General features: G+C 38.3%; 1 protein-coding gene across 2 annotated transcripts in view; it reads left to right on the forward strand.

Annotated features, from left to right (window-relative positions):
- Window positions 1–2558: 2558 nt before the first annotated feature.
- The window catches only part of TRMT61A (tRNA methyltransferase 61A), a 54071-nt gene continuing 41842 nt past the window's right edge, over window positions 2559–14787 (forward strand). The window contains exons 1-3 of one of the 2 annotated variants that reach the window (XM_058162809.1): window positions 2559–2786; window positions 5626–5778; window positions 8959–9323. In XM_058162809.1, coding sequence (XP_058018792.1) covers window positions 8993–9323 — 331 coding nt within the window. In that variant the 5' untranslated portion in view covers window positions 2559–2786; window positions 5626–5778; window positions 8959–8992. The remainder of the gene's footprint in view (window positions 2787–5625; window positions 5779–8958; window positions 9324–14787) is intronic. The other variant, XM_058162808.1, reaches the window with a different exon arrangement.

Here is a 14787-nt window from a genome sequence, read left to right on the forward strand (position 1 = left end):
TTTTCTGAAGTTATTTTAGCAAGTGGAGCTTTTTCTGGCAGAAAGGGAAAAGCAACAGGCAAAGCATTTGATTCATACCCACATGTCAGGTTGCTGTTAAATCAGACATAGATCTAAAAAATACCTACTTGGTGACAGCCATTGCCAGCTTTCCCACTAACTTCTATAGGTGTGATATGCAAAAATAAAAAAACCCCAGAAAAATACATAATCACATAAAAATGCAGGACAATGAAAAGCTACCATAGTGCTACGAAGAGCGATTGAAAACTTACCAGGCTTATACGTATCCTCGATCTGTAGTATCTTATACTCTTGAATAGCGTGCTAAACTCTTGTCTCTTAAGGTTCTCTGCTCCTTAACAGTAATGGGCCACAGTTCAATAGCAAAAATACGATTTTCATCATGGCAATTTCCTTCTACAGGTAAGGATAAAACTTCTGTTTATGAAGGTGTTAAACTGAACCTGGGAAATGAAGGAATTATCAACCATCACCTCCAATTACCAACCCTCATTTCCAAACCACTATGAAAACACATGACCAATAAATTATACACTATTCATGTATATCATTTTATATGGTTTATTAGGTGGGTTTTCTTCAGTTATTTTAATGAGCGTTGAATTTAACTATACACCGAGAGTCCTTGGGAAATATGGCAGTATAACGATACAGCACATACCTAAATTAAATAGATAAGATTTAGTTCCCAGGCTGCCACCCTCTTATTTATTTGTAAACTAACTTCTGCCTAAAGCCGGTGAAAGCTGAGTATGCTACAATTATGTAAGAATGTAATATCTCAAGATGTAAAACTTTTGAGTTTTTTTTTCAGGATGCTTTCTTTTATTATATGTGTATTAAATCTCTTGTAAGAAAAATATGTTGTAATTTTCCCTGAATATTTGGTAATTGTTTTTTTAAAGGGGGTTCACTGTCAGTGCTTCTGGCCTCTGTTATTTAATCAATAAAATACAATGGCTTTGAAGATAAAAGGAGTTAATTTTCACACAGATAATGGGATCTGTGGCAATCAGAAGACAGAGAAAGGTTCATCTACATGTTCTGCATAAATCAGATGGCAGGAATCAGTTTTAGAAGGATAAAGATTGTTTTTTATGGCTTCATTCCCAACAACAAAATCCCTTTTTAGAAAACAAAGTATGTGCAGAATCTTTGCACTGAATTGCTGAGTGAACTAAGAGCTATTCTTCAAAATATTTCCCAACCCTTATGCCAGGAGTCAGCTAAGAGCTTTCTTTAAGAGACTGAAAAAACATAGAGCAACATTATAGGAGCAAAGTAATAATTTGCATTGACAAAGCTGTTCTTATGTTTGTCATGTTAATTTTGTTTACACTATGTGTAAACTTGCTCTGCGAAGAGCATTTTACATTGCTTTGGAGCTGTTTCTTGGCAAACTCCATACACTAACAAAAAAGAATTCACTACCATATAAAGTATACATCAGAGTCATGCCCGCCCCTTTCTTCTTTCTGGAGCTTGTTTAGCTTGTTCCTCAGTCATGACTCAAGATTGCAGTCCTACACACATTGCTAGGGAACTGGCATAGTAGAGGAAGTCAAACTGAAATTCTACACTGAACATACTAGCCTGGCATGACATCCTCATGAATTATGTGATTCTCCACTTACAAAAATCCACTTTCTCTTAATTTCAGTCCTCATCCCAGCAACACAGAGGGCAATATGGAGGCGACTGTAGACCTTTACCTTACAGCGGTGCTGTGAGAATCACACCTAAGCAATGTAAGTAAGCCACTGGAAAAAAAATCCAAATTTACAATATCAGACAGCACATTCCATTGAAGAAAATAGGGCTTACTGTATTTTCAAGGAAACATATCTGATTTAAAATGTATATAAATATTGGGTAGGCAACAGTTTCAGTCATGGACACATATTAAGAAAAGTGATGGGTGGAACTTCTGCATTCTGAAGACATGTTATTTGAGCTCATGAAAATTTACATTTAAGGAAGGCCCCCAGCATTTTCTCTCACTCAATAGTTATTTCCTTAAAGTATCTGCTTCCTTTAAAAATATTTCTAGGGTTGATCACATTTTTGAAAATGTGAAACAATAACTAACAGCCCGGTAAGTATGGGCACACAGATGGGTATTGGAATATAGGCAATCTCAAAACTAGGAACATATGTCACAGATTAATACTCTTAATCGCATTACCGGGAAGGTAAAGGAGAAATGAAGTGCCAGCTTTAATCAGTGCAAGCTTTCCTTGACAGAGCTGATCTTGCAGAAATAATACCGTGGCTCGCAGTGTATTCACGAAAGGAACCTATTTTATTAGCGCAATCCTACACGCTACTCAGAAGTCCTTTTCAATTCAAAGGGAAGTTTAGTCTCAGATACCGTAAGCGGGGATGGAGCCGTCGCCTGAACCCGACAAGGAGACGGTCGTGTAAGAGTGAATTTGCGACTCTGGTTATTTAAAACAGTAACAGCAAATACCACTCAGCGATGCACCGATTGCACCACACAACTAATGGGAAGCCAGGGACAGAGGAGACAAGATGCGGATTGCATCACCGCAAAAGGAAGGCAAAGCGTTCTCCGAAACGGGGAAGAACTTCCTCCCACTCAAGACCGGCTATGCCAGGGCGAGGGAGGGGAAGACCAACGTCACCGGCTGCGACGAGCAAAGCGAGAGGAAGTGCTGGGAACACGTGTCTGCACTGGCCAAGGCTGTGCTCTGGGCTCGATCTGATGCTGCTTGCCTGAATGCAAGTAGGGCGTCGGAAAGGTAAGAGTGAAGTGAGATGAAAGCAAACGGCTGTTTTAAGGAGCCAGGGCGGAGAAACGACACCAAGAGCTGCCCTTTGGTCGCCTCTTTTGCAAAGAGAAGCCACTCCATTCGCCACTCTTTTGAGTAGACGTGCTTTAAACTTTACAAAGGGGAAAGTTTACTAATCTCCAAAACTGTCCGAAGGAATGCAGGGCTCCTGCGATTTTATTAATTTTAAAGAACGGGAAGTCAGCAGGGGGTAAAATCGTGAGCGCAAACGATGGTCTGATACAACACAGAAGTAGTATCTTGTGCCTATTCTCCCCCCAGCCCCCTTCAGAAGCATCTCTTATAGAAAAGATAAATAGGGACAAGTCGTTTGTAGGTCACAAGTGCAAAACAGGGTGAAAAATAGAACATGAAACGTGAAAGTGCAGGATTAAAAAAAAAAGGTGGATAAAATATGAAAATCCCATGCTTTCTTTCAGACTGGGGTTTTAAAATGTGTCTTTAGTTTTTAAAACTTTTATATATTAATTGCATATTAAAAGTGCACATGTAGAATGTTGTACCTGATCTGTTGAAAATATTTACAGACCCCTCACATCCTGGACATAAACTGTTTCAACTCCTACCCTCAAAATGACGCTCTAGAGCACTGCACATCAGAACAACTAGACACCAGAACAGTTTCTTCCCGAACGCCATCACTCTGCTAAACAAATAATTCCCTCAACACTGTCAAACTAGTTACTATGTCTGCATTACTATTAATCCTCTCATTGTTCCTATCACCCATCTCTTCCCACTTATGATTGTATGACTGTAACCTTGCTGCTGGTATCCTTATATTGACTGTTTCCCTATGACTATCATTAAGTGTTGTATCTTATGATTCTTGACGAATGTACCTTTTCTTTTATGTACTCTGAGAGCGTATGCACCAAGACAAATTCCTTGTTGATTGTCCAATCACACTTGGCCAATAAAGGATTCTATTCTATTCTATTCTTTCTTGAAACTCACAACGTATGTTCTAGTTGCTTCTATCTAACACCTGGTTGTCCAAACTTTTGGCTTTCATGGGCCATACTGAGTGAAGAGGAATTGTCTTGGGCTGCATATAAATATATATAATATAATTAATGCATATAAATAGCATTTGTTTTTAGTTTTTAAAAAAATTATTATCTTGAGGGGCTGCCTGCGCGTTATGGGTTGTGGGCTGGACATACCTGATCTAACAGTTGCTCCTTAAAAAGCCCAGTTTATTGGTATCCCAAAATAAATCATGTTCCAATATAGCAATTGGTTTCAAACAAATACTCCTCAGAGTTCAGTCTGGAAAGTTAGCAAAGCAGTTTTTCCAGTTGTCTTAGAGACATTGAAAGAACTCTTATAATGGGGGGAAAAAGTTCTGATGACTTCAGGAATTATTACTGCACAATCATTGTGGACTGCCATCTGGTTCATCAGATGCACAGAGTATAGTGCTGAAATAGGACTATTATATATGGACACAGCAGAAGAAGACAAATGCCAGACAATTTTATGCATGGCTTAGCCACTGCTAATGCTATAAAGATGAGTCTAGCTATTTCATCTGCTATATATGGTATGTTCTCTCTTGGAGAACAAAAAGGAGAAAACGGCTCTTTAGCAAGGTTAATTGACTGATTGATTATGTACCATCAAGTTGGTGTTGACTCTTAGGGACAACATAAATAGATTTTCTCTATGACTATCTGTTCCTAACTTGGTCCTTCAAGTCTTTCAGCAGTGTAACTGATTCCGTCCACCTTCTCTTAGATGCCCTCTTTTCTTTCCTTCCACCTTTCCTAGCATTATTAACCTTTTCCATAGAGCTAGGCCTTTACATAATGTTTCTAAAGTAAGATCATTTGAGCCTGGTCATTTGGGCTTCAAGTGAGAACTGTGATTTATTTTTATGATCCATTGTTTGTTTTCGTAATTTTATTCTTAGGTGCTTTCTCCACCACAAAAGATCATAAGTGCAAATACTCTTTCTATCCTGTTTCTTCCAAGTCCAACTTTTTGTTCTATAATGTGTCATTATAGACACATTATAGACACCATTGCTTGCACAATTTTGGTCTTTGTACATACAGTATAGACACATCATGGCATTTAAATATATTTTGCAAAACCTTCAAAAACTGCTCTAGGAAGTACTGGTCTGTAGTATATTTCTTTGCTGCTTGTTCCTTTAGTGTAGAATAGGCTTGTCAAACTGGCAGTGGCCGGATACGTCAAACTGGCTGGATACATCAAGCGCAGGCCACACTCAACCTGGCTCCACAAAGGCAAAAAACATTGCGATACATCATGATCCGACCTGTGACGTGATCATGTTTGGCACCCGTTGTGTAGAAGGTTGATCCTAAAAGGCAGAAGCTGTGTACCACTTCAAAATCTTCACTGTCAAATCTAAAGCCTATTTTTATTAGGTTGGCCTTTTATATGTAATCTTAGTCCCATCAGCATAACATAGACCTGGTGTTTCTTCCTCCATTTTCAAAACTGTGTTTATCTTTTTCCAGTCCAGCTTCCCTTTATATATATTCAGCAAACTATTGTACAATGTCCTTAATTTCTAACAGTTTGGCTCCTTTACTTCTACAGTGATCAAGGGGAAAGTTGGATTGGTTGGTTGGTTGGTTGGTTGGTTGGTTTCTGCATTTTGCCTCATTCTAAGCTTCTAATTTTGTCTCTTGATGATAAAATGGTCTATAATTCCAAGGGTGTGCACCAGGAGAAATTTGAAAGAAATTGATGTCTTAAATTTTTTAAAACATTGTTTTATTTTATTAGACTAATGGAATTCTTTTTCTGACAGTTTTTTGTTTAGAATAATAGAGTTGGAAGGGACCTTGGAAGTCTTCTAGTCCAACCCCCTGCCTAGGCAGGAAACCCTACACTACTTCAGACAAATGGTTATCCAACATCTTCTTAAAAACTTCCAGTGTTGGAGCATTAACAACTTCTGCAGGCAAGTTGTTCCACTTATTGATTGTTCTGTCAGGAAATTTCTTCTTAGTTCTAAGTGACTTCTCTCCTTGATTAGTTTCCACCCATTGCTTCTTGTTCTATCCTCAGGTGCTTTGGAGAATAGTTTGACTCCCTCTTCTTTGTGGCAACCCCTGACATATTGGAACATTGTTATCATGTCTTCCCTAGTCCTTCTTTTCATTAAACTAGACATATCCAGTTCCTGCAACCATTCTTCACATGTTTTAGCCTCCAGTCCCCCAATCATCTTTTTTGCTCTTCTCTGCACTCTTTCTAGAGTCTCAGCATCTTTTTTACATCGTGGCGACCAAAACTGAATGCAATATTCCAAGTGTGGCCTTGCCAAGGCATTATAAGGTGATATTAACACTTCACGTGATCTTGATTCTAGCCCTCTGTTTATGCAGCCCAGTACTGTGTTGGCTTTTTTCGCAGCTGCTGCACACTGCTGGCTTATATCTAAATGGTTGTCCACTAGGACTCCAAGATCTCTCTCACAGTTACTACTATTGAGCAAAGTTCCACATATCCGGTACCGGTGCATTTTGTTTTTTTGGCCTAAATGTAGAACCTTACTTTTTTCACTGTTGAATTTCATTTTGTTAGATAGCGCCCAATGTTCAAGTCTGTCAAGATCCTTCTGTATCTTGAGCTATCTTCTGAGGTGTTGGCTCTTCCTGCCACCTTGGTGTCATCTGCAAATTTGATGAGTTCCCATCTGTCCCCTTGTCCAAGTCATTGATGAAGATGTTGAAGAGTACTGGGCCTAAAACAGAGCCTTGGGGTACTCCACTGCATACTTCCCTCCATGTAGATGCAGTTCCATTGAGGACTACATGTTGAGTGTGGTTGGTCAGCCAGTTACAAATCCATCTGGTGGTGATGCTGTCTAACCCACATTTTTCTACTTTATCTAGTAATAGGTTATGGTCTACTTTATCAAATGGTTTACTAAAGTCGCAAGTAAATTATATTGACAGTATTCCTCTTGTCCATTAATTTTGTCACTTTGTCAAAGAATGCAATAAGATTAGTCTGGCATGATCTGTTTTTGACAAACCCATGTTGGCTTTTGGTTATTACTTTGTTTGCTTCTAGGTGTTCGGTGATTCGTTGCTTGATTATCTTTTCCAGAATCTTCCCTGGTATTGAGGTCAGGCTGATAGAACTGTAGTTTCCTGGATCTGTTTTTTTTTCTCCTTTTTTGAAGATGGGAACTCCATCAGCTCTTTTCCAGTCCTCTGGCAGTTCCCCTGTGCTCCAGGACCTTTCTTTCTCGGCACTGTAGAACCTTTAGCAAGAGGAAATAATCCAGGAATCACTGTTATATTTATATTATTTTTTAAGATACTGCAAGGTACATTATATCCTAGTGTTGCCATTTTCTCTTTCTCTTTAAAAACAAAAAAATGTCCTTGTTCCTGTTGTTTAGTAGCTAGCAAATTACCTTTTTCCTCCCACTTGTTTCAATGCCAAGAAAAGCTTCCATTTACTTTATAGCTGTGGTCAAGAAGTTCTTAGTAGTATAACAACAAAGCTTTTTAAAAATTGGCAATCCTTTAATACTCTAGCAGAATCTCCTCATTCAAAGAATGCTTTCATGTTACCTATCAATTAGTCTTGTCTTATTGTTTACTTTTTTCTCATTTTCTAAAAATTTCCATTAGCATGTAAAATAAGAACATAAGCTTAATAAAGTCAGAATGCAGATTCATAGTCTTGCATTAGCTTTCCAACTCTAAACTGCATTTGGCTGTAATTCTGATTAGTCTTGTGTTAGAAATACAACTGTACATATGAGATTACTCCTGTCCCTATCTACAAAGATGAAATACATGGCGAGTGTTATTTAATGATTACTAGATAAAGCATAGGAGCCTCATGAAATTATGACTTAATTTTGGTGGTCAGCAGTTAGGTGCTGAGATAAAAGATCGAATGGTGATGCTTGCACAAGAGCTCAAAGGACTTTTTGTCAAGTAATTGCAATGCTCTAAACCCTTTGGAATAGACATGGTGATTTGCAAGGTACAATGTCCAGTCAGGCATAACACTCTTGCATTATTAATCCTTCTCCTCCTCCTCCTATTAAAATTATATAACAGTGTCATGTGGCCTTAGATATTTAACATGTAAATGATTAAATAAACACAAATAATTTTTTGCTATATCCCATTGTAAGCTTTTTAAAAAGCTTGTTAATATTCAGAATGTACTCTTCTCCAATTTTCACATGTATCTGAAGGAGCAGCTTCTCCTTATCTACCCAATCAGAGTAGGTAACTTGAGATAGTGTTCCCCCCTCCGCACCCTGCTTATGTGACTTTCTTAACCATTTTTTGCTACATTTGCAGCCACTTTCATTTGCAGCCATTGCAAATCGGTTGCATTCTAACCAACTGGAGGTGGGAAATATGCTTCAATGAAAAAAGAAAAAAAAAAGGGAAAATTACTTTCCCAGCAAAGTAAATTCAGATTCTGCCACATTATGTTTGGTATGGTCCCATTCGCTCTTGAGTACAGTTCTTGTCCCTCCTTCTCCCAAATGTTAAATCAGCTTCCTGTATAAATGTATGCTGGGTGTCAAGTATCTTGTTCAGACCTTGCAGATAGTTGAAAGCTTTCTGTTCAAGTCTCTTCCTAGGAATTTGCTATTTTAGGGAACCAGTTCATGAGGTGTTAAACTGGAGAATATGTGCTTTTGTAGGACAATTATCTAAAATTGCTATTTCATGGGAACCTGACTCACATGTGAAAAAGAACTGGGATTTAAATATGCAATCCACAGACTTTAGACTCCCTGAATATTATATAAGTATCAATATTAAATAGCCTGCTAGAGACTGCTGCATCCTGTGCCTAGTTCCTGCAGTGGAAAAGACTGCATTTTGGACTTCTTGATGCTATCGAACTAAACTTGAACTACTCCAGCTGTTAGTATACTGATTTCTCTTGTGAGCTGCTTGTGTTAAAAAGCCTATTTAGGATTGTAGGTCATCTTTAGATCATGACTTGGAACTCTGGAACGATGCTTTATTTGCATTGGTGATGGGGAACTTAAATGAGAAAGAGTAGTTGTGAAGAAGAAATAAGAATGATAAGCTAACATCAGGAGCAGCAAGGAGAGATTCTGAACTGTGTTTGTTTCCTTTTTCCTTAGCTGCAATTAACCTGCCAGTGGCAACATTGTCGTGATGAGTTTTATTGAATATGGAGATACGATAAAAGAAGGGGACACGGCAATTGTCTTCTTGGGACATGAATCAATGTTTCCAGTGAAGGTGCAACATGGTGGTAAAACTCAGACTAAGTATGGTGTTATTAGACACTCAACTGACCTCATTGGAAAGAAGTATGGTTCCAAGGTGACCTGCAGCAAAGGAGGCTGGGTGTACATCCTTTATCCGACCCCAGAGTTATGGACACTCAACTTACGCCACAGAACTCAAATCCTGTATTCAACGGATATCTCTTTAATCACCATGATGCTTGAGCTGAAACCAGGAAGTATAGTGTGTGAATCAGGTAATGGGACATGACTCGCTGCAATGTTGTTGCTTCTTTTTGTTCTTTTCTATCAGAGGTTTCTGCTCCAAATGACAATTGTTTATTTTTATGTATTCAATTTGGATTCTGTCCAACTACAAATGAGTTGTGGGGGGATGTCCCCCCCCAAATAAAGAGCAACATTAAAAAAATGACAACAAAGTAGATGGGAACAAAACACAAAAATAAGTACAAGAAAGCAACTCAGGCAATACTTCCAAAGGTGCTTTTCAAAAGGCAATAGGACTTTCTTGGGGTTTTTTTGCTTCAAAATATTTCACTTCTCATCTAAAAAGTTTCTTTAAGACACCAAGAAAAAGCCAAGAAACTCCAGTTGCCTTTTAAAAAGCACCCTTGGAACAACCACAATCTGGATGATTGAGAGTTTCCATAGACAAGCAACCCAGATAGCAAACCAAAACAAAAAACATAACATCACAGACAGAGAAGTCCCATGCAACCTACCTCAAAGCCTACAAAAATAGCCAGGTCTTCATGGCTTTTTGGAATGCTCTCGTGGGGGACCTCATTCCAGAGGGCAGCTCTACTACATGAAAAGTGGATCCCAAAAGAACGTGAGCAAGAGTATGCCCACTTTGTTAGATTGTCCTGGATGGGAAAGAAAGCACAAGAGATAGGCAGTCCCTCAGATAGTCAGGCCCAATCATATACAGAAACACATTGGCAACCAGTACAAATTAGAAATCGGGTGCAATATGGGCAAGCTGAGGCAAAGAGGAGTGGTAGCTACTGCCAAAAGGCTCTTTCATAGCTCCGTTTGGTGTACCAGTGTACCCTTTCCTATTATTGGTTAGCCCTCCTGTCAGTTACACCTCACTGCTCAGCTACTGTAATGTACTCCATAAAGTCCACATTCTGGATAGAGAGGACGATTGGTTTGGAAAAGGCCATTTATGTTAACACTGAGCAGCCCTCTCTGAACAGAGAGAGATAAGACACTATCTCTCTTCTGTTCTACAATGCAGTTCTTTCAGCAATTCCAAGAAGATTCTACCCCCATTTACACTTGTTACAAGTGATCCTGAGGGCACAGATTAAACCCTCCAAGTGCCCCCAAGAGCTCTCAGGGAGAATGCTAACAACTGGATGACTGCAAAGAAATATGTTTCTTTCCCAAAACCCTGCCCATCCTATCAGAACTAATATTTCCATTGCTCCCACCATCCTACCAGAACCGATGAAGCTTCTTGGATGAGAAGCAAAAAATTGTCTACTTCCTCAAGGAAAAAACAACCCAGTTGCCTTTTGAAAAAGCATCTTTTAAGATTGTGCTGGATTGATTCTGCTCTTTTTTTGAGTCCACTATGGAATGATCCACTATGGAATGATCCTCTCTATTTTAACTTTTACCTGAAACTTCTAGAAGAGATCAACCAGTGTAGGTTGCAGTATCACTAGGTTCAAGATATCCAGTTGTATTTCTGCACCTAGGGGAGGTGCAGGAGAAGTCTTGATCTAGTCTTTGAAAGATCCTGAGGTCGAGAAAAGAAGGTTGTGCTTAATCCCTGAAATAGAGAATAGCCAGCTGTTTAGAAGCTGACTGGATAAGTCCAAACTGAGCTGTGAACCTCTTGAAAAAGCAAGTTCAGAATCTGGGTTCTTCCTAGAATAATAACTGGGAACCATGACCTTGAGAGGTTTGGCTCAGCATTGGCTGCAGCAGCAGCTATAAACTCTCCCAGAATTTTGGGAGCACATAATAGCCTACATACTGTTGTCACCTCATGTCAGGACTATAATAAGTATCTCTAATCAGGCTTGAATGTCTTGAAGACCATTCAAAAGCTTCAAATGGTACAAAATGCAGCAGCTTCCTTGGATGAGCACTGTTATAGTCACATAACTACTTTTCTGGAGGAGATGCAATGATTATCAGTTTGTTTCTGGGTGCTATTCAAGATGCTAGATACAATTATAACAACCTAAATATCTTGGAATCTGGACAACTTGTAAGACACCTAGTAATTCCAGCAGAGAGACGCCCTAAGAATCCCCACGCTGGTAGATAACAATAGAAGAGACCCAGAAATGAACGTTCTTTGATAGGGTTCTTTGGATCACCTAGCTACATAAAATAGTCATAGACCTTTAAAGTTTTTTTTTTTTAAAGTAAAAATTAATTAAAACATTACTTTGTTGCAGATCTTTTGGGGGTTGAAGGATTTAATGTTTAAAGGAGGAGTTTCCCACAGGTTTTCAAGGGAGGAGAATGCTGTGTGGAATATAGCATTATTCAGCATTTATGGATGTTGCTAGTCATTATATATATATATTTACATACTTACATTCTATTAGTTTGTGTAAAGAGTTTAGATTTGTAAGACTAAAATGATTTAGAAGTCTCAGCAATAAATAAATAAAACACTGTATATAACAGTTCTTATATGAGGAAGTACTGTATATGAATGCATTTTCAAAAGATTTGAAATCATTACAAAAATTGAAAAAAATGGGATCATGCACATAGGCCTACAATACTAATATAGTCCTGGCCTGGATAAGTCAAACCAAATCCCCAAAAAAACCTCTTTCTATGATTTTGCTGTGTGCTGTAATGCCAGGGCCTACCCTAGCCAAGTCTGTACTACTGGAACTTTAATAGAAAGACACACATGAATTTTGGTTGAAAGTAATGCAATTGCATAATCTTGGCAGGCTTCTGATCTGATGGTATCTTTCTTGGACTGCGCCAGTGCCATCTGTAGCTGTGCTTCCTTATTTGGCAGGATGTTTCTTTTTCTCTCCCCCACTCTGTGGGAAACTTTATGACTGGTAAACAGTTTCTGGATTGAATACCCTCTGATATGCTAACTTTGAAACTAGGAAACCCTATGAAATTTTGCCATGCTTGTTTCATTAGTTTCTCTGCCCGAGGTTAGGGTTGAGAAATTCAAGATGGCAGATTTAATCTCATGTCTTGAAAGTAGCTACTTTATTAACACTGGAATAAATAAAGATTCCATTTAGAGAAGCAAACAGGAAGCATCTGTGAGTGGAAAGGGGAATTGTTTCTTTTGCCATGTGTCACAAGAACTTACTACATTAGGGCTCTACCGGCCCTCCTAAGTAAAGCACTTTTCTGTATCTACAGCAAAAGCAGTCTCAGCTTCTTCCCCTTTCCTGAGGTCTTCATAAGCATGCATATCTTTCTGTGGAGATAATTGTCCTGGTGGAAGGATTTGGAGGCATGCATATGAAACCTTATAAAATCTCAGCCTTGAAATAGATGCACTCAGCCTTGAAATGGCTGGTTCACCTTGGGAATCTAGGAAGGTGCTTTACTTATTCAAAGAATCTGCCACAGACTGAATAAGTTTCTATCTTTATATGTTTATATGTGTAGGCTAGTGCTTTTTTTTATAGACTCCATACATTTTACAGATTAATTTGCAGGCATGTTTTAGGAATTATTAACCAAAAAAAGATTTGATTTTGTTGGACCATTACTCAATTACAGACTAAAAGTATTTGGAATTGCCATCATTCTCTGGACTTTAAATAGTTCCATTCCAGCATCCTGTTGAATGATTGAAAATTGGACTCATTGCTCAATGTAGCATCTGAATGGAAATATTAATTCCAATTATGTGTTTAATATTTTCTCCTTTCCATCTCATTTTTTAAAATGATAAAAAGATTTAGAATCTTTAGCAGTCCTTGGCAACTGAATCAAAACCTTTAGTTAACTATATGAGACCCCAGGACTTCCTATTGGATTTCTCTACGCTAGGCAGTAATTGACAGGAGCTGCTTGTTGTAAAAAACGCTGGCTTTAAAATTGAAAATTAAATATCCAGGGATCACATTGAAAAATATGAATTGTATGTTGTTTCAGAATAACTATTACTAAGGTATGGAATGATATTAAACAAGATTTATTGAACAAATTTCAACTATCATTGGGTAGATTTTTAGTAATTAAGATGGATGTTTTATCTAGGATGCTGTTCTAAATTCTTAAGATGAATATACAGATGAAACCAGAGGTTTTCCATCTAGATTTGATGGATAAATAGATTGAAAAGGAATATGGGACTTTGTTTCTTTAACTGACAACATCAGTGAGATTCTTGAATCCACATAGATGGAAGGATTTACAAAGTCCCAGATTGGAAGAATAGACGCTAAAGCTAGTGGAATTGGCTAAGATGACAAAACTGATTATTCTGATTAAAGAAAAGTCTTTTGTCTATCTTGGTTTCTACTTGAAAACCACTATTGCTAGAAAATAGCAATAGCACTTAGACTTATATACCCCTCTAAGCCTTCTTTAAGCGGTTTACAGAGTTAGCATATTGCCCCCAACAATTTGGGTCCTCATTTTACCTACCTCGGAAGGATGGAAGGCTGAGTCAACCTTGAGCCTGGTGAGATTTGAATTGCCAAATTGCAGGCAGCCGGCAATCAGCAGAAGTAGCCTGCAGTACTACACTCTAACTACTGCGCCATCATTTCTATGAAGGAAATGAAAATGTAATTTTGGGGTTTGACTATTAGAACTGTTGATAATTATAGAAATACTGTACATTATTGCTGGCTTTAGAGTAAGAGGTTAAAGTATTTTACTGTATATCTGTACAGAAAAGAAGTTGGAAGTTATTTTTCTTTCCCCCCTTTTTTTCTTTCCTTTTGAACCCTTGATTTTGTTTTTTCCCCTTAATCTCTTTTCCCTAACCCCCTTTTTGCCTTTTTTTGTACTTTATCCTTTGCTGAGCCTTATTATTATTATTATTTTAAAAAAAGAGATGCTTGATGTAATTTTGTAGACTTTAGTTCAGCATTCAATACCATCATTCCAGACATTCTTCTAACTAAGCTAAACCAGCTACAGGTACCGGAACAGACTTGTAAGTGGATCACAAGCTTCCTAACAAACAGGAAGCAGCAGGTGAAGCTAAGCAAGATCACATCAAATACCTGTACAATTAGCACAGGGGCCCCCCAAGGCTGTGTGCTCTCCCCACTTCTCTTCTCTCTGTATACCAATGACTGCATCTCCAATGATCCATTTGTTAAGCTACTGAAGTTCGCAGATGACACAACAGTGATTGGTCTCATTCGAGACAATGACGAATCCGCATATAGACGAGAGGTCGAAGGACTAGCCTTGTGGTGCAACCAAAACAATCTGGAACTGAACACACTCAAAACCGTAGAAATGGTGGTAGATTTTAGGAAAAACCCTTCCATACTTCCACCTCTCACAATACTTGACAACACAGTATCAACAGTAGAAACCTTCAAATTTCTGGGTTCTATCATATCGCAAGATCTCAAATGGACAGCTAACATCAAAACATCATTAAAAAGGACAACAAAGAATGTTCTTTCTGCCAACTCAGTAAGCTCAAACTGCCCAAGGAGCTGCTGATCCAATTCTACAGAGGAATTATTGAGTCTGTCATTTGCACCTCTATAACTG

Source organism: Ahaetulla prasina, chromosome 1, assembly GCF_028640845.1.
Source record: "Ahaetulla prasina isolate Xishuangbanna chromosome 1, ASM2864084v1, whole genome shotgun sequence".
Classification (NCBI taxonomy): domain Eukaryota; kingdom Metazoa; phylum Chordata; class Lepidosauria; order Squamata; family Colubridae; genus Ahaetulla; species Ahaetulla prasina.